At 47.5% G+C, this 18,922-nt stretch overlaps 1 protein-coding gene across 2 annotated transcripts in view; it reads left to right on the top strand.

Annotated features, from left to right (window-relative positions):
• Window positions 1-18,922, top strand: part of FRMD3 (FERM domain containing 3) — a 125,285-nt gene that overhangs the window by 89,407 nt on the left and 16,956 nt on the right. For both annotated transcript variants that reach the window (XM_060280078.1, XM_060280079.1), the window contains exons 8-13: window positions 2,665-2,753; window positions 7,953-8,016; window positions 8,769-8,857; window positions 15,954-16,028; window positions 16,750-16,818; window positions 17,639-17,760. In XM_060280078.1, coding sequence (XP_060136061.1) covers window positions 2,665-2,753; window positions 7,953-8,016; window positions 8,769-8,857; window positions 15,954-16,028; window positions 16,750-16,818; window positions 17,639-17,760 — 508 coding nt within the window. The remainder of the gene's footprint in view (window positions 1-2,664; window positions 2,754-7,952; window positions 8,017-8,768; window positions 8,858-15,953; window positions 16,029-16,749; window positions 16,819-17,638; window positions 17,761-18,922) is intronic.

Below are 18,922 nucleotides of genomic sequence, written 5' to 3'. Positions count from 1 at the left end.
TTTAGTTCCTGTTCAATCCCTCCCCTATCTATGTCATTAAATATGTACTGGCCTACCATGGGTGGAGCTCTCTATATGCAGCAAAAATGCCAGTGGTCACTGGTAGGTACCTCCATGTGCAGTCAAGCACAATTTGGAGTATATATTGGGAGCCTGATCATTCTAATAGTAAATAAAGAGCCATGTAATGCCATGTATTTGTGAGAGGAGGGCACTGGTTTACTTTTGGGTGTTTTTATTTTTGTTGTTATGTAATTTGCATGCTCATTGTGTGTTTTTATGTTGTGAACTACCCATTTATGTTCAGATGAAGGGCAATATACAAATTGAACAAACAAACAAATAAATGTATGCAATACATTGTGCAATGAAGTACATGAAGTATTCTCTCTTTCTGTAGTATGATAACAGAGTACACTTAAACTTATCTCTTTCATTGTACCTGTAAGGTGTCTTCTACTGGACAGAAGGGCTGGGGAAGAAATTGTAGCATTTATCTTACTGTGTTTTGCTTCATATATTTCCATACTGCTTTTTAAGGCAAACCTTACGAAGGCAATAAAAATGCATACTTGGCTTCAGACAACAAAGGCCACTTTGGTCCTATCAATTTCAATGTTACTAAGCCAGTTTGAGTGTTAAAGGTGCTAGTTTAAGTGGTTTGTTTATTCCACAAAGATTACATAGTACCAGACATGATCTCTCTCTCTCTCTCTCTCTCTCTCTCTCTCTCTCTCTCTCTCTCTCTCTTTCTCTCTCGTGTTTCAAGTTGCAATCTAATGGCCAACACAGACATTTCCCTTGCTAATTTGATGGCCGGTTAGAAATTTGCAGGGGGAAATCTGTGGGTAGGAGGAACATGCATAAGGCCTCCTCTACTCTCCTGCAAATGCCCTCTTGGGAGTAACCCTCCAAACTAGACTATAAAATTGGTACTGAGCCCATTTCAGCAAAGAAAACTAGTGACATTTACGTAGGTCTAATAAGAAGACCTAGCACTCAGGGGTGTATCCAGGATGAAAATTAGGGGGGGGCAAGGGGCGGGCCCAAGGGGCAGGGGGAGGGGCCACAGTGGGGCAAGGAAAGCTCCCTTCTTCTCCCTTGCTGGCTGTGGGGCGGGCGGAGGGAAAGCCAGGCAACCGCTTTGCACAGCTCTGGGGCTTTCCCTCCACCCGCCCCACAGCCAGCCAGGGAGAAGGGATCGCGATCGCGGAGGGGGAGGAGGGGATCGGAGCAGCCCGGGATCGGGCTGCTCCTCCCCCCTCCTCCCCCTCCTCGACTGGCAGGGGCGAGGGGGCGCCAGGATCAGCCTGAAATCGGGCTGCTCCGATCCCCTCCTCCCCCTCCGCGATCGCTGGAGAGGGTGGAGGGAAAGCCCCAGAGCCGCGCAAAGCGGTTGCCTGGCTTTCCCTCCGCCCGCCCCACAGCCAGCCGACTAGAAGGGACGTCTCCCTTCTCCTTTGCTGGCTGTGGGGCGGGCGGAGGGAAAGCCAGCCAAACGCTTTGCGCGGCTCTGGGGCTTTCCCTCCACCCGCCCCACAGCCAGCCAGGGAGAAGGGAGACGGCACCAGGCGGGCAGCGGGGCAGGCTGGCCAGCGGCCCTGCTTCTAGGGAGGGCAACTGCCCCCTCCTGCCCCCCTGCCTACGCCCATGCTAGCACTCATTCAAAAGCCAGAATCAGCAGATCAGCATTACGGGCCAATATTTGACTGAGGTAAATGGGGAGTGCGTCACTTAAATTGCTCCCAGTGCATCTAAAGCACACAAACTGATGTAAGCTGGATGTCAACATGGAAAATGACAGGAAAGGTTCACAAACAGGTTCCTGAATAGACCAAGTGAAGCTTATTAGGAACATTAGTGCAGTAGTACCTTGGGTTACAAACACTTCGGGTTACAGACTCCGCTAACCTGGAAGCAGTACCTCGGGTTAAGAACAGAAATCGTGTGGCGGTGGCGCAGCGGCAGTGGGAGGCCCCATTAGCTAAAGTGGTACCTCAGGTTAAGAAGAGTTTCAGGTTAAGAACGGACCTCCAGAATGAATTAAGTTTGTAACCAGAGGTACTACTGTACTACCTTGGGTTCATGGGCGTAGCGAAGAGGGGGGCAGCGGGGCAGCTGCGCCCCATCAAGTAAAGAAATAAAAAAACTAACTGACAAATCACAACATAGATAACTCAGTTCTGAACCCCAACATATATCCTGCCCCCCTAACATAAATTCTGGCTACACCCATGCTTGGGTTTGAAGGGAGGGGAGAAATCACTCCATTATTTTAACATAATAATGTAGTGCCTCTGTAAAATTTGAAAAATTCTTCACTATTATGTGTCTCTCCATTGCTACAAAAGTGTCTTGCACTGGTATAAATTATAAAACTTAGCAAAAGAAGACTATCATGTACTTAAATTACATTTTTATGCTAAGAATTATATATGGCCATTATGTTAATCCTCCCGCTTTGCCCACTAAACCTGATTATATTCTGGCAAACTGCAACAAGCTGGCTTTCTTAAACAGCTGGAACGCCAGCTTAAAAGCAAATTCATAGGATCTTCTACAGTACGAGGAAATATATGTAGCCAAATACGGAATTTTCTGCATGCTTGAACACCCCCCCCTCCAGTTTCTAATTTGTTTTATCTTTCCCCCCTTTCTTTCAAGGATTCAACAGGGACCACAACATTTTTAGGATTCACAGCCACAGGTTTTGTTGTTTTCCAGGGAAATAAAAGGATACATTTGCTAAAATGGTGAGCTGAAAAATTAACTGAATGTGATTTTTAATGTTATAACAAGTCTTGGTTTCTTCCCTTCCAAAAAGTTACGTTGGAAAATCTTGCTATTCCCCCCCCCCTAATATATTCATTGCAAAGCGCATTTAGTGAAACAGGATTATTAGTCCACGTTTAAAACATGCACTTCAGTTTAGCTGATGGTGGTCCACGGATTGTGTGGTAGAGAAACATCCAGTGCTGAATTGATAAAAAGAAAGGTGATGTGCTTGAACCTTCCTGGAGGTCATGCCTCCTGCTTTCTAAGCCATGCTTCCTCATCTAGGTGTTTGAGAGACTGTGATTAACGTATGAGTAAAGTCCAGGTTTAGCTTGCTACCAACCACCATGTCCATTCACCCTTGTCAAGACAGCTGATGGTGGGGAAAGCCTGGATCAAGGTGGTCCAACATGCAGCCCAAGAGCCACTTTTGGGTGGCTCTTGGCAAACATTTGACTCCCCCACCCCAGCTCTCATCCTGCCTTCCCAAAGCCAGCTAAGTGAGGCGCTGGGCTTTGAAAAGGAGGTGTGAGGGCTCTGACTGGGTGCTAGAGTCCTCTGGCCTCCTTCCCAAAGCCTAGTAAGCACTTTCCCAGCTTTGGGAATGAGGTGGGAGTTCTCTAGGACCCTGCCAGAGCCTTCCCAAAACTCAGTGCTAGGTGAGATAGAAGAAGGTCATCCATGTGGTGGGGGCTAAGCAATAAGAAATGGACACTTTCCATACGTTCAGAGAAGCACTTACACCTCCAAACTTCATGCATGTATAGCAGTCATGTCCCAACCAGTTGATCACAATCTACCGGTCGATCGTGGGGCGTTCCTGCTCAATCCTTGTCGATCGCGTGATCCTGATTGATCACTGATTGAATTCTCCTCCAAAAAAGCTCAACAACTTTGGTCAATACAATGGGTAGATCACTGCCAGGTTTTTTTACAGTGGGAGTAAATCACAGTTTCTTGGGAGTTGGACATGCCTGATGTATAGAGTTTGTTAAAGCAGTACTTTTAAGTATCAACATGGCACAAGTCTTAAGATCTTTTATATCTCTTACACTGATAAGTAGTACTACATATAAAAACATAATTTCTCCTTGACTTCCAGACTCATTCCCAAAAAGAATGGGTTTCTCTACAATAGGGAAATCCTTTATTTAAAAAATGTGACTCAGATATGGATCAGGCATTACTCCTAGCCCATAGGGAGGGGAAGAGCATGCCCGAAACTCATACTAGATGGAGTGTAATATTATGCTAGCTTTTGAAGCTGATTCCAATTTACTGCCCCGGCAAATCCAGTCTCAGATTAAGCACTGAAGTGGCTTCGTCTTCATTTCTGCTTGTGAAAGTGACCTTGCTGTACAAATGTAGCCACGGCACAGGACTGAAGTACAAGGAAGTTGTATTCTGAACAATATTTAAGTGATTTACTTTTATTTATTTAAATGCTTTATAGCCCACTTACAATCAAAGTGGTTGTGAGGGACAAGGGATACAGGGAAGTCCCTCCCATCTTAAGTTCCAGCCCATCCCCAAGCGCTGGGGAGAGTAGGGAGAGCTCTGCCTCCAGCGGAGAGTCAGGAAGTGGTGTCCGAGGCTCAGGCAAGGTTGTGGAGCCCATGCCCCAGGTGGGACAGGAAGATGGGAGCACGGGGGGAAGGCCAATCCCCCCAACTCCCGAATTGCGACGCAAACGTAGGGGGAAGAGGTTGGGTCTCCCAAAGCTTCTTTGCTGGAAGAAAACGCGCCAATCGCCATTCGGAGGTTCTGACACCTCACCTTAAGCATGTAAATAGATCGTTCTGACCACTGTAAATAATCAGCACTTAATAAAAGCCTAAAAAGACTATGCTGGAGTCGTTACTCTAGAGTAGCCACATCAGGCCCTCTGACAGTGGTTTACATAAAAAATAAATACATCCTGGTACACAAGTATGCAGTAAATATATGCTCAACTATTTAAGAAAAGAGAAAATCCAAGTCAATAGATATACCCGGTAACATATATTTAACAATAATATAAATTCTGAAAAAAGAGAAAATGTGTATAATCTAGCTTTCAAAAACATCCTACTCACATCATGGCTGTCACAATATTTCATTTTCATCAAACACTCTCACCCACATACACAACCATTATGAGGGCTTTATTTCAATGTTTTATAACACATCGGCCATAATTTCCGCCCTCCCTTCCCAGGAGGTGGGCAAGGTTTGCCACACCGGGGGGGGGGGGTCACCTGCTCTGGTGCCTCCCACCTGGGTAGGGTGGCCATCGTCCCACCCCTCCCAGCTAGGACAATGGTCAGCCGGCTGGGGTGGGGTGGGGCGAGGGCTAAAGGAAAGAGGTCGACCCCTCGGCCTAATCCTCACTTCGTTTCCTCCTCTTGCAGGTTCACCCACCCAACCCACCCAAAATTAACAATATTTTCTTGCAGCTTAATATCTTGCCTTCCAGGTCAGCAGGCACTGCTATGGTCATAAGACGGTTGCTGCATTCAGAGCCGGCAAGGAATTTCCCCTGCATTGGCAGGTTTTGCGTTCCCCGTAGCATTTCGTCACAACTTTGGCAGTTTTTTAGGCCTTGGCAAGGTATCCTTTAGTCTATCTACAAGTTGGAGGGGGAGGCATTTCATGCACCCCCACGTGGTGGCGTTTGTAGGGCCCGTTAAAGGGTTGATTACGGGAGTCCCTGGCCCGAGATCGGCGGCATGTAGGTCAAACTCCTGGCCGAGGTAAGGTGGGAGGGCACGCTGTGTAAATTTGTGCTTTACAGTCCCCTCTCACTGCACCTCACTGCCCTGCACATCCTCAGACCCGGACGGGCTGAGAGGGTTACATGCCAAGGCCTATGCCAAGTTCCCACATTCTGAAGCTTAATAAAGTTGTGGCCAATTTGAACCCATAATCTGGTCTCTTGTCTCATTCTTTGGGGGACAGGCTCCATGGGGCAGGGTTCAGCAAGTGTGCTCGCAATAACAATTATAAAGCGGCCAAAACCCAATAATAATCAAACTCTCCACATCAACAATGTCAGTAAATCTAGTTCACTCCCACAGAACTGACAGGTATTCTCTTCCTGCCTCTCAGCTGGCAGGGTGGGGGGCATTGTCCTGTAGCAGTGCAGCCACTAACCCAGGGGATAGTGCAAGTAGTATCAGATCCAGGTTGTACAACCTACACAATTGCCCCTTAGCCTCCTGGTTCATCCCCAGAGGTTTCTTTTTCTTTTTTGGTGTGCTACATTCTTGACAATAATGCCAAACCAAATAATAACATAACAGGTACCATACTCCACCAGTCGCACCTCATGACAAATCTACAGCATGAATCCAGCAACACAACATCAGTGTGGTTGCACCCTCTCTGCAGCCCTAAAGGGTGGCAGGTTCACTTTTATGACTGCAACCGGGTTTTTCCAACGATATTGCAGTTAGACACAACTTTGATCCAAATGCAATCCTTGCCTGCCATTGCATGTGCTACCTCTGTGCATATGTATATAGAACCCTCATTAAGTTGAATACGATTGAACCATTTGGAACCAAAAGATTGCAGCACTAATGATTCCACCCTGTTTCAAATATACTGTACCATATCTTTGTTAAGATGCACTAATTGCCTATGTTTTTGTGTGTACTGTAGGCCACCCAGGGTGGCTGGGGAAACTCAGCCAGTTTGGGCAGGGTATAAATAATAATTTTTAAATTATTATTATTATTTTAATGCTTTATTCCATGCATTTAAGGATCCTGAAGCATGAGCTATTAAAGCTGAAGTGTGATAATAAAAACATATAGCTTAGATATGACTTCATGATTTGTACAAATAAATGCAATGCATTTGCGTGAAAGTTTGTAAACAAGGGCAACAAGGCAATTTATTAAGCTAATTAGGTGCAAATTCTGGAACTTTCTCTGGTCGATTTCAACCTTCTGTCTGAAATGTGGATATACAGCAAATGAAATCTGGATATACACTTAATTAATTAACTAGGCTTCCATTGTACCTGTGATTAAGTCTCAGTGAACTCAGCAGGTCAGGCTTATTAGTAAGTTCATGAAATTTCTGATGACTTGTCCATATTTGGACTGAAAATTCCAAACCCAACACAGGCATGCTCTTCTACCCATTTTTAAGTATAAAGCTTTAACCAATACGAGAGATCTATAATTGAATGTTTTAAGGGTAATATACCGGTCTGTGCATTATCTGCTTCTATACATTACTTCTCTTTTTCCAACTATCTACGGTACCTCCCAAGAATTAAAAATATCCTGATGTGGGAAGAGCACCTTATTAACATACTTTGCTGTACCCCAAATTAATCCCTTTAAAACCAGAAGAGACCAAATGTGGCCCTCCAGGACTCTCCATAAGGCCCTTGGGACTCCACCAGCAACGCCCTGCTCTTCCTCCTAGAGTGCTTGATTGTGACAATGCTTCTTCCTTGCCTGGAGGGAGGATAGAGAGATGCATGTGTGTGTAGAACCTTCTGACTTTTGCATGGCTAGATTTTAGCCTAAAGTACAAAGGTTAAGAGCCACATCTATTGTTCCACCCACTTTTGCCTTTGCCCAGAATATGTCCCTTTAAAGTTGCCCATGCAGGAATGTGGCCCTTGGGATGTAAAATGTTCCCCAACCCAGCTTGGTTTTTGTTTGTTTGTTTCATTTCTCCCATGTATTATTTGTTTTGAGTTGCAGCTAATGCTGCTGTTCTGCTTCTACAATCAAAATCCCCCCTTCTCTTCCCTGCAGCCCACTGCACATCTGTTTTAGGTGGTTGAGGGACACACACACCCCGAGCAGATTTTGGGGGCATATGGGGAAGAGAATAAGGGGAAGTTTAGTTATGCAAGCAGAACTCTGTGCAGGTTTAGATATAAGCCACTATAGATATTATTCTCCTTGGAACCATTCAAAAATTAAAAATAAGGCTCCACCCACAAGTTTTCAATCCAATTTATTGAATGCACAGCATTAAAAAATATATTGAACTGTTCAGTTTGTCTTATGCTATGGGTTTTAATAAGCTGTCCTTACTCTTCGCACTGAAAAATAATTCATTTCACAGCAACTTATTCTGAATGTTTATAAATTGGCTATATTTTAATGAAACTGCCAATTGTAAAAAAAAAGTAATGTATGTTCCTTATTTAAAGCGCTTTCTTTTTATAGGTGCGATGTCTGCAAATTAAAGTTTGAAGGAAAGACGTTCTATGTGATTGGAATTCAGAAGGAGGTTGGATATTTTAAGTTCCCTACATACTAAAATATTTTAATTTAACATTTGTGCATTTCTAATGGATAGCAAGCATGTTTGTTCTTGATCTAACAAAACCAGCTTCTACCTTGCATTTGTGATACAGTCAACTTATGCTTTTAATTAAATATAGAATTTCCTTTTATAAAATGTAGCCCAGTTTTAGACAGAGAAAAATGCAACTGAAAAAAGCTTAGGAAATCTATATAGCCTGTTGCAAAGGATTCTTCTTTATTGTTTAATTTTATGCATATTCATTATTTAACTTACACTTTATATGAGAAGAGTTGGGACAATAATCCTTTTAGTAGCAAATCTTCAAAAATGAAACCATGTCAGCACTATTACAAATTAGCCGATTCAAAGTTTCTGTATCTGCACTTTTTATGTTTTTCAATAATCCCAACTGGGAAGTCTATACATAGTGACACAGCAGGAGGCCAGGGGCTTACCAAGATACACCCTAGACCTGCTCTAGGAAGGGGGTCTAGAAAAAGCAGAAGGCAACCAGACTCCGTGTTGGGTAAACATGGATGCAAGGTGGAAAGGCATCAGTAGTCTGTGGGTGGTAGATCATGGAACTCTTAGATTTGGAGACTCGGGGGGGGGGAGGGGGAGACCCAGTGGATCAGAGAGCCCACACTTCAATTTTTCTAAGTTGTAGGTCCTCCCCCAGCTTGAAGAAGTCAACTGTTTATCTACTTTTGTTTAATTTTTCTCTGAACACATAGAAAAAGGCTATGTTGTCATTCCATACCTCTACACCAGCAGCCTGCAAACATCTCTGGAAGTGTGGAGTGGAGAACCAGGCTTTTTACAAGTAAGCAAATCTATATAATGCAGAATGTGTAGATGAGCAGAGAGGAGCGAGAGATTCCTTTCATGTTCAGTGACTATGCTGTAATAATAGCAAAAAGCACTTTGATTATTTTGCACATCAGCTTAGTGATGGTCCAGCCTAAGGTGATACCTACATCAATTGGTACGGTGGCTTTGATGTTGGAAGCAAAGAAATTCCTTTCAAATAACCTAAAGTTTGATTAGGTATATTCAGTCCATATTCTTTAGACACAAAGCAGAATAAGTTTTTTGTTTTTTATAAAAAGCGATATTTTTAAAGGATCGCCTCACACATGCAACAATTTAGCATTTGCCACCCAGAGCTGTCACAGTGCTGTTCTGTCTCTGAAACTCTGGAAAAAAAATGGGATTTAAGGAACACGTTAGCATGGCAAAGGGTAAAAAGGAGATAATCAAAGCAAGGAAATCATTGGAGACAGGAGACAGCCAAGCAGTATTTACAAGAAATACTACATTTGTACATTGCATCAAAGCACCACCAGTCTTTGCCTAAAGCTCCATTGTGCCTATAAATGAAGTCAGTGCGAGGAAGTCTGACAGTTATGACACATAGGGTACTGTGAGGGACAGGGGATATCGCGAAGTCCCTCCCCTCCTGAGTTCAAGCCCATCCCCGAGCACAGGGGAAAGCAGAGAGAGTTCCGATTCCAATGGGGAAGCAGGAAGTCGTGTCCGAGGCTCAGGCAAGGTAGAGGAGCCAGGGTCCCAGGTGGGACAGGAAGGGGCGAATAAGGGGGGGAGACCCATCCCCCCAACTCCGGAATTACGCAGAAAGAGGAGGGGAAAGAGGATGGGTCTGCCAAAGCTTTTGTGTTGGAGAAAGACGCGCCAAAAGCCATTCGGAGGTTCTGGAACCGACTGACCACATCACTCCGTGTAAATAGCAATGACTTCAGCACTGTAAATACGCAGCACCAATAAAAGAATAAAATGCAGAGCTGCGTAGCGTCGTTACTCTGAAGTAGCCCACTCCGGCCACTGTGACAGCAACCTCCGAATCCTTTTTTGGGCTACTTTGGAGTTGCCGGGATGAGCGTGTCAGAGGCGGAGAGATGGCGGCAGATCGCGGAGCAAGCCCAGCAAGAACTGCAGCAGCTGTCGCTGCAGACGCAGGGGGAATTGAAGGCAGCTAAAGAAGAGACTAAGAAGGTCCAGGACGACCGGCTACAACTTGCGGAACAGGTGAGAGCGCTACAGGAAAGAGAGCAGGAATTAAGGGCGGTGGCGGTAGACCTCCAAAACAAGCTGGATGCAGAGAAAAACAAGGCGGGAGGGGCACCCCAAGTCCAAGTGCTGCCAGGAAGGAGAGCCGGGACCCTAGTAAGCAAGTTCAATGGAGACCCGAGGGAATATCAGGGCTTTGAGACTGAGATTGTGTATGCTCTTGAGCTGCACCACGATGAGTTCCCTGATGATGAGCACAGGGTAGCGTTTATTGTGGAGCACCTTACCGGGGCAGCCAGGGAGTGGCTAAGACCGTTAATCGCAACAAAGAATCCTTGCATGAAGAATGTCAAACTATTTCTAGAAGGTTTGAAAACGATGTATTCGTCCGATAGTCATATGGACCAGACTAAGGAGGAACTTCATAATTTACGCCAAGGAAATATGACAGTTCGCGCGTATTGGGCGAAATTCACCATGCTGGTGCACAGATTGGGGTGGGAACTGGAGTCACCCCCAATGCAAGCGGCGTTCTACTTGGGGTTGCATGAGGAGGTGAAGGATGAGCTCTCGAGAGGTCCAAAGCCCAGTAATATGGATCAGCTGAGCAAAGCGGCTCTGGCGGTGGGGGTGAGACAGGAATCCCGGTGGAGCGACAAGCAAGCAACGCGCGCAAAGCGGGCTTGGTTCCCACGGTCGCAGGAGAAGCCACTCCCCCAACAACCCTTTCAAGCCACGCCTGGGGCCAGCCAGGACCAGGAACCCATGCAGATTGATAGCGCGCGCGCGCGGGCTTTTCAAACCCCAGCGGCGCCAAGACGCAAGGAGGGAAGGGGTGGGAATTGCTTTCTCTGCAACTCCCCCCAGCATCTCGTCAGAGACTGCCCACATCGCAGGGAGTGGCAAGGAAAGGCGGGAACGGTTGTGCCCTCCCCCACTGACGCAGCACCACAGCAGGGAAACGAGAAAGCCTGGCTGCAGGAGACAAGGGGCAGCAGCCAGGCACAGTCAGCAGACAACAGCCCCAGCCCACCCACCCGCACAGAGAGGAGCAGAGCCAGCCCACCCCTCCCAGAGCAGGAGTGGTTCTAGAAGTGACGCTCACGCTCCCAAATGGCTATCCCCTGACGGTCCTCGCCCTAATTGACAGTGGGGCGTCAGCGAACTTCTTCTCGAGAAACTTTGCAGAAGAGCACCAGATCCAGCTTCTGCAGCTGGATTTTCCTCTGCACGTGGCGACCATTGACGGCAGAGAGCTGCTGGGAGGGGCCATCACTCATCAACCCCCCCCATGAGAATGACGGTGGGAAGGCACTCAGAGACGCTGGCATTCAACGTCACCACCATCTCAGACCCCCCCATCGTTTTGGGCATGAGCTGGCTGGCGCGCCACGACCCCTCCATCAGTTGGCACCAGAGGTGCATCACTTTTGGATCGGACTTTTGCCTGGAACATTGCATGCAGCACCAACCAGGGGAGGGGCCTCCGATAGCCACGGTAGCCACCATGCACGTCAAAGGGGGTGAGGCGATACCCAAGCCGTACTGGGACCTGCAGGAGGTCTTCAGCGAAGCGGAGTCCGACCACCTACCCCCACACAGGCCTTTTGACTGCCAGATCAACCTGGTGCCAGGGGCAACTATACCCCCAGCCAAGCTGTACGCCATGTCAGACCAGGAACTGGAGGATCTGCGCGCTTTCATCGACAAGAACCTCAAGCGGGGGTTCATCAGAGAAAGCAAGGCAGCAGGGGGCAGCCCAGTCTTCTGGGTGGACAAGAAAGACACGCAACAGCGCCGTCTTGTGGTGGATTTTAGACGGCTGAATTCAGTGACAGAGCCAGTGGCTTTCCCCATGCCCAGAGTGGATGATCTCCTGACAGCGGCACGCAGGGGCAAGATTTTCACCAAGCTAGACCTGAGGGGGGCGTACAACTTGATCAGGATCCGGGAAGGCGATGAATGGAAAACCACGATGTTCACGCCTCTGGGCTCTTTTGAATATCTGGTGATGCCCTTCGGGTTGCAAGGGGGCTCAGCATGCTTCCAGGCCTTCATGCACCACGTCCTGGGGTCCCTCCTCTTCAGGAAATGCTTGGTCTTCCTGGATGACATCCTTATCTATTCCGATGACCCAGTGCAGCATGTGAAAGATGTCAGGGAGGTGTTGCAGCGCCTGAAGGAGAACCACCTGTATGTGAAGCTGGAGAAGTGCAAGTTTCACACCAAGGAGGTGGACTTCCTGGGCTACAAGCTGTCAGACAAGGGGCTGGCGATGGACAAGGACAAGGTGCAGGCCATCCTGGACTGGCACAGCCCCAGGACGCGCAAAGATGCCCAACGCCTACTAGGCTTCGCCAACTTCTACAGGAAGTTCATCAAGAACTTCTCTCGCGTTACGGCTCCCATCACTGACTGCCTGAGAGGCAAGCAGAAGTTCAGGTGGACACCAGAGGCGCAAGCAGCGTTCGAAAGCCTCAAGAGGGTGTTCGCCTCAGACCAGAACCTGTTCCACGTGGTTCAGGACGCGCCCCTACGCGTGGAGACAGATGCTTCTGATAAAGCTGTGGACGCCATTTTGTTGCAACTGGACGCCAACAGAGAGTGGAGACCCTGTGCCTTCTTCTCCAGGAAGTTGACCCAGCCAGAGCGAAACTACACGGTGTTTGATCGGGAACTTCTTGCGATCCACGCTGCGTTCCAGCACTGGAGACACTTCCTGGTGGGCGCCAAGCACCCCATCCAGGTGTGCACGGACCACAAGAACCTGGAGTTCTGGAGAACTGCCAGGGTGCTCAACCAGCGGCAGATACGGTGGGCAGAGTTCTTCTCGAACTTCAACTTCTCCATACACTACATCCCGGGAGAGCAGAATGTCAGGGCGGATGCCCTCTCCCGCAAGCCAGAGTACATGGAGGAGGAGGCGCCACCGGCACCCAGGCACATTTTCCCCCCGTCAGCATGGTCCTGCGGAGCAGCAGTGGTGAGCGAGGCGGAACTCACAGCACTGACGGCAGCGGATGAATTTGCCAACCGCATCTTCAGAGAACTGAGAGGGGGGGGGAGCAGGCAAAAGACTTTGCAGAACGCAGGGGGCTGCTTTTCTACAAGGGTGCACTGTACCTGCCCACCACCCAGCTTAGACGTACGGTCCTCAAGCAGATGCACGACAACCCAACGGCGGGTCATTTTGGGAGGGACAAAACCGCTCACCTAGTCATGAGACACTTCTGGTGGCCAGGGGTGCGGGAAGATGTTCGAGACTATGTACGGGGCTGTGACACCTGCCAGCGGGCAAAGGTGGTCAGAGCAGCGCCACCGGGATTGCTGGAGCCCTTAGCCACGCCACACAGGCCGTGGGAAGTGGTGTCCATGGACTTCATCACAGATCTGCCTTCTTCCAGGGGCAAGACCGCAGTGTTGGTGGTGGTGGACCTCATGTCCAAAATGTGCCACTTTATACCGTGTGCCAGGGCGGTCTCTGCAGAAGAGACAGCCAAACTGTTTGTGGATCACGTATTCAGACTGCATGGACTACCTTTAAGGGTTATTTCGGATCGTGGCCGCCAATTTGTTTCCAGGTTCTGGCGGCGGCTCATGAACCTCCTGCAGGTGGAGGTCAGCTTGTCGACGGCTAGACACCCGCAGACCAATGGACAGGCGGAGAGGGTCAACGCCATTCTGCAGCAGTACCTGAGATGCTACGTCAGCCAGCGGCAAACGGACTGGGTGGATCGCCTGCCACTGGCAGAATTTGCCTACAACAATGCGGTGCACGTCTCCACAGGGGTGTCGCCCTTTAAGGCCAATTACGGGCGCGACCTCAGATCTTTCCCAGAGAGGGAGGGGGAGGAGGAGGAGGAGGGCCCACAGGCAGAGGAACTGGAGACGGTGCACCAGCAGCTCAGAGAACACTTGGAGAGAGCCAAGGAAGCGTACAAGAAGGGGGCAGATCGCCACAGGCGACCGGGGGAGGTCATTAGGGTGGGGGACAAAGTTTGGTTGTCCTCGGAGGGCCTTCCCATCAGAGGGAGGTGCAAAAAGCTGGCGCCCAGAAGGTTGGGCCCCTTCACGGTCACGCAACAGGTCAACCCGGTGGCATACAGGCTGGCACTGCCAGAGGACATGAGGGTGCACCCAGTGTTTCATAGATCGCTGCTGTCGCCGTACAGGGAAAGCAGCAGGCTCCGAGGCAGCGAACAAACCCCTGAGGGAGGGGGGGAGAGAGAAGGCAGGGAGCAACTCAATGAGGCCACGGCCATCCTGGACTCAAGGAGGGGGGTGGGGGGCCTGGAGTACCTCATGGCATGGGAGGATGCTCCACCGTCCCAGAATGAATGGGTCCCAGCCACTCAGATACAGGAGGAATTCCTGGTAGAAGAATTTCACGCCCTCTTTCCCCATAGACCCAAGCCCTGGCGCATGGAAAGGGAGGGGGAGGGGGAGGAAGCACGGGAGAGCAGTTCACCATGGCGCTGGGAAGCGGAGTTTGAGGAACCAGAGGATGAGGTATGGGTGTCACCGAGATCCACCCAGTCAGAGGAAGGAGCAGATTGGCAGAACATTTTTACCCCTACCAGCTCTGACGCCACGGACTTTTTGGGATTCCCGTCCTCCCAGGCGGAAGGGGGGGGATCGCAGGACTGGGGGGAGGTGTTCACACCAACGGGCTCGGAAGGCACTGAGTTCTTAGGCTTCCAGTCGTCACCGACACCTGGGGGGGACCTGGGGAGGGGTGAAGGAGAGCTTGGGAGGGGGGTGGATGTGAGGGACAGGGGATATCGCGAAGTCCCTCCCCTCCTGAGTTCAAGCCCATCCCCGAGCACAGGGGAAAGCAGAGAGAGTTCCGATTCCAATGGGGAAGCAGGAAGTCGTGTCCGAGGCTCAGGCAAGGTAGAGGAGCCAGGGTCCCAGGTGGGACAGGAAGGGGCGAATAAGGGGGGGAGACCCATCCCCCCAACTCCGGAATTACGCAGAAAGAGGAGGGGAAAGAGGATGGGTCTGCCAAAGCTTTTGTGTTGGAGAAAGACGCGCCAAAAGCCATTCGGAGGTTCTGGAACCGACTGACCACATCACTCCGTGTAAATAGCAATGACTTCAGCACTGTAAATACGCAGCACCAATAAAAGAATAAAATGCAGAGCTGCGTAGCGTCGTTACTCTGAAGTAGCCCACTCCGGCCACTGTGACAGGTACTGTTGTAAGCCATGCAGTTGAAATGAGCAAAGCAGAGACATGGTTTTCTCCTCAAATGTGGTGCAGTCTGGGAAACCAGTGGACCATTGGCCATTTCAAGTTTCTGGGATGCAAACCATACCTTCTGGTTTGTGTAACCTCAATGCCTTATTGCATTTTTCATACCTACATGGAACTACATATGTCCTGACTGTAAATGCATGTGTATCTTTGCACGTACCTGAGCAAGAAGTCACTATTGAACACCAGGAGACCAAGTTTCAGGCTGTTTTTCTTTCTAAAGACCTTCCACTTAGGAAATGCATGTAATGACTCTGAAACCGGAATGTTCGAGTGCATGGAGTGGATTTGGTTGACAGAGGACTGAACCCAATTTTGAAAGGCAGAACAGGAATTGCAGTGGAACTAGCACTGTCTGCATGCTGGCTTTTATATACCCCTCCCTCTAATACTGGGGTGGGGGGTGGGGAGGTGGCAACTTGCTCGTTTATAATGAAACAGATTATTAAAAATCATTCAAAGCACATGTACTCTGTTTGTAAAGGTTGCTTTCATTTTCTTACCTCTCAGGAAATTGAAACAACATAGCAAGGAGTTTGCAAGTGATAGTGTTAACATTTATGCATTAATGCATCCCTTTCCCCCCATCTTACTGGAAATGTAACTGCCTCTGCTTTGCTTTTCGTCCCCTGAAGGTATGCAAAATCAAGCCAAATCAAGACAGTGTCAAGCAGCAAAATATTTTTTAAAGGCAGCAGATTTCGATACAAGTAAGTGTTTTCTTATCCTTGTAGCAGTGTCTGGGATGAGGCAATGGGAGCTGGGAAACTTTCCTTCTGTGATCTTCTTTACCTTAGTTAGGGTAAGTTACCCTAACTTACCTTAGGATCTATGCTTTTTTGGCATTTACATTTTAGTTGCTTTATTCTTTTTTGTAAACTGCCTTAGGGAGATGATTGAAGGATGATATAAATATTGGAAGGGGGCATAAACCCTGGAGACCAAGGCTGTAATTCTGCACACATTAACTTGGGAGTAAGTTCTGTTGGACTCAGAGAGACTTGCTTCTGAGTAAAAATTCCTTCACCAATTATCCATATGAAACGTCTATGAGAAGATGAAGGCACATCTTGTCTAGTAGGCAAGGAGCATATTGCAACCAACCAGAGATAGAACCTCTGCTGTAAATCAGAAATCAGTAAGCTGATGTTCCTGGTCAACAACTCTCTGACCACTGGCCACTCTCACTGGGGGTGATCAAACAGCATTTGGAAGGCTGAAGTTTCCATATTCCTCTTGTAAATAAAGCTGGGATTTTAGCTGCAATTCTTTCAAATGAGTTGAATTAATTTTTTAATATAGATCACCGTTATATAGGCTAAGATCCTTTAAATATAGATATTCATTGGTTTAAGTATTCAGTTATCCTACTGCACATAACATCTCAATCTTTCAAATAGCTCATGTGTTAAACTTTGTGTTTTATTATAGTGGGAAAGTTGCAAAAGAGGTTGTTGAAGCAAGTTCTAAAATTCGGAGGGAGCCACCGGAAGTGAACAGGTACTTTGTCATTTAAATTCTGCTGGCACAAATGGCTGTGAATGTCCAGAGAACCACTTAGAGCTCTTGATCTTGGCTGCCAAATTGGTTATTATCCTAGTTCATGCCAGCATTGCCAATGTCACCTATACCTTAGACCAAAGAACTGAAGTAAAATTGACATGTATTCCCAAATAAAGCAGTCACTCACTGTATATTTGATTGCTGACTCATTGGGTAGGAAGTTGCTCAAAAGCAAGGAAAGCGGAAAGCAACTATAAGGTTTCTTTTTCTGTTTTCTGGCCCATTCCTGCAAAGGAACCTCGTAACTTGGAAGCCCAGCTTCTATTTCAGAAAATCCCAATGCTCCCCAAACAAGAAAATAATAATTGAGCAGAGCCACAATCACGGGCCACCATAAACACTGCATTGGCCAGAAGGTGGTGAAATGAATCTAGACATAAACCTCTTTACTGCCTAGGAGGGCTGGGAACGTGTGAAAATAAGGTGAGCATATTTGATCTCACTGGGCTTACCATTGAATCTCCCCCCCCCTCAAATTGCTATTTCCTTGCTTTTCATTATTTCACATTTTACATACCTAATTTTCCTGCTGACCAAATATCACACAATAATATTATAAGGACTGTGTAAAATGAGGAAAGGTAGACCTTTATAAAATGCTCTTATTGTGTTTCTGAACAAAGAAACACTATGAAGAGAATAGTCTGGCACCAAGTGGCCCTGCCATGCCTTTTGTTATATGCTTTGAAATATTGGAGTTTTATTTATTGGCAAGTGTTTATTGGTGAATAAGGTCTCATTTCCCGCTTCTTCTCAGAACCAACATTACTCAGAGTCGCAGCTCTCACTCTTTGAACAAACAGCTCATAATTAACATGGAGCCTCTGCAACCTCTCCTTCCAGCCTCAAATGATCAGGAAGATGTCCTCTCTGATGAAGGCAAGTCTGTTCCTGATGCAGCTTGTTTGTTTGTTTGTTTGTTTGTTCGCTCTCTCTCTCTCTCTCTCTCTCTCTCACTCACACACACACACAGCAAACAAAGAATACAGTCATACCTCGGTTTAAGTACGCTTCGGTTTGAGTACTTTCAGTTTAAGTACTCCGTGGACCCGTCTGGAACGGATTACTCCACTTTCCATTACTTTCAATGGGAAAGTTCGCTTCAGGTTAAGTACGCTTCAGGTTAAGTACAGACTTCCAGAACCAATTGTGTACTTTAACTGAGGTACCACTGTAGTCCAAACCAAGCAGATTTTGTGCATAGAATTCTAATTTAACTTTTGAGAGATGTACAGCAATACTGAACGATCCTTTTCATTTGGAGTAACAGGAAACAGCAGCACCACTTTTAAAATAAGTATTCTGTGTTTGAAAATGAAACATTTCAGCTATTTTTGCTTATAATAGAGGCTGCTGCAGGCCTAACATAAAGAGTAGGAACTGGGACACCTTCATTTGTATCATAATCTTGTGAATTAGAACCCTCATTCTATAGATCAGGGGTGTCAAACTCAAATTCATCGGGGGCCGCATCAGCAGTTTGGTCACCCTCAAAGGGCCGGTTGTATCTGTAGGACTATGTGTCCACTCTTTATTATCATAAATTATTGTCACTGCATTCAATTATTACTGTTTTTTGTAATAATGTAAGTAATAACTAGCTCTGAAAGCATAAACATAGTCAGAATAATGGCAAGTAGATATTCAAATGTACAATTATTGTACAATTTATTGAAAAATGATTTTTGGTAACTGCACTGGGTGGTAGAGGCTCGCTAGGGTTTCATGCAGGAGCTTTGCAGAGCTACTGGTACCTGGAGATGCTGGGGTCCTTCTGCATGCAGGACAGATGTTCTGCCAGTGAGCCACCACCCTTCACCAAAGGGACTGGCTGAGGTTGACTCACTGGAGCTGCTCTCCTGGTTCCAGGGTTTAAGGGCCAGAAGTATAAAGCAGCATCCTATGTTTCTGAGGAGAGGGAGAGGGAGAGGGAGAGGGAGGGGAGGGAGGGAGGGAGGAAGGAAGGAAGGAAGAAAAGAGGGAGTGGGAGGGAGAGAGGAAGGAAGGAAAGAGGGGAGAGAAAGAAGAGTAGGAAATAAGG

Source organism: Zootoca vivipara, chromosome 11, assembly GCF_963506605.1.
Source record: "Zootoca vivipara chromosome 11, rZooViv1.1, whole genome shotgun sequence".
Taxonomy (NCBI): domain Eukaryota; kingdom Metazoa; phylum Chordata; class Lepidosauria; order Squamata; family Lacertidae; genus Zootoca; species Zootoca vivipara.
Note: the sequence above shows the minus strand (reverse complement) of the source record. Positions and strands in the feature narration are given on the sequence as shown.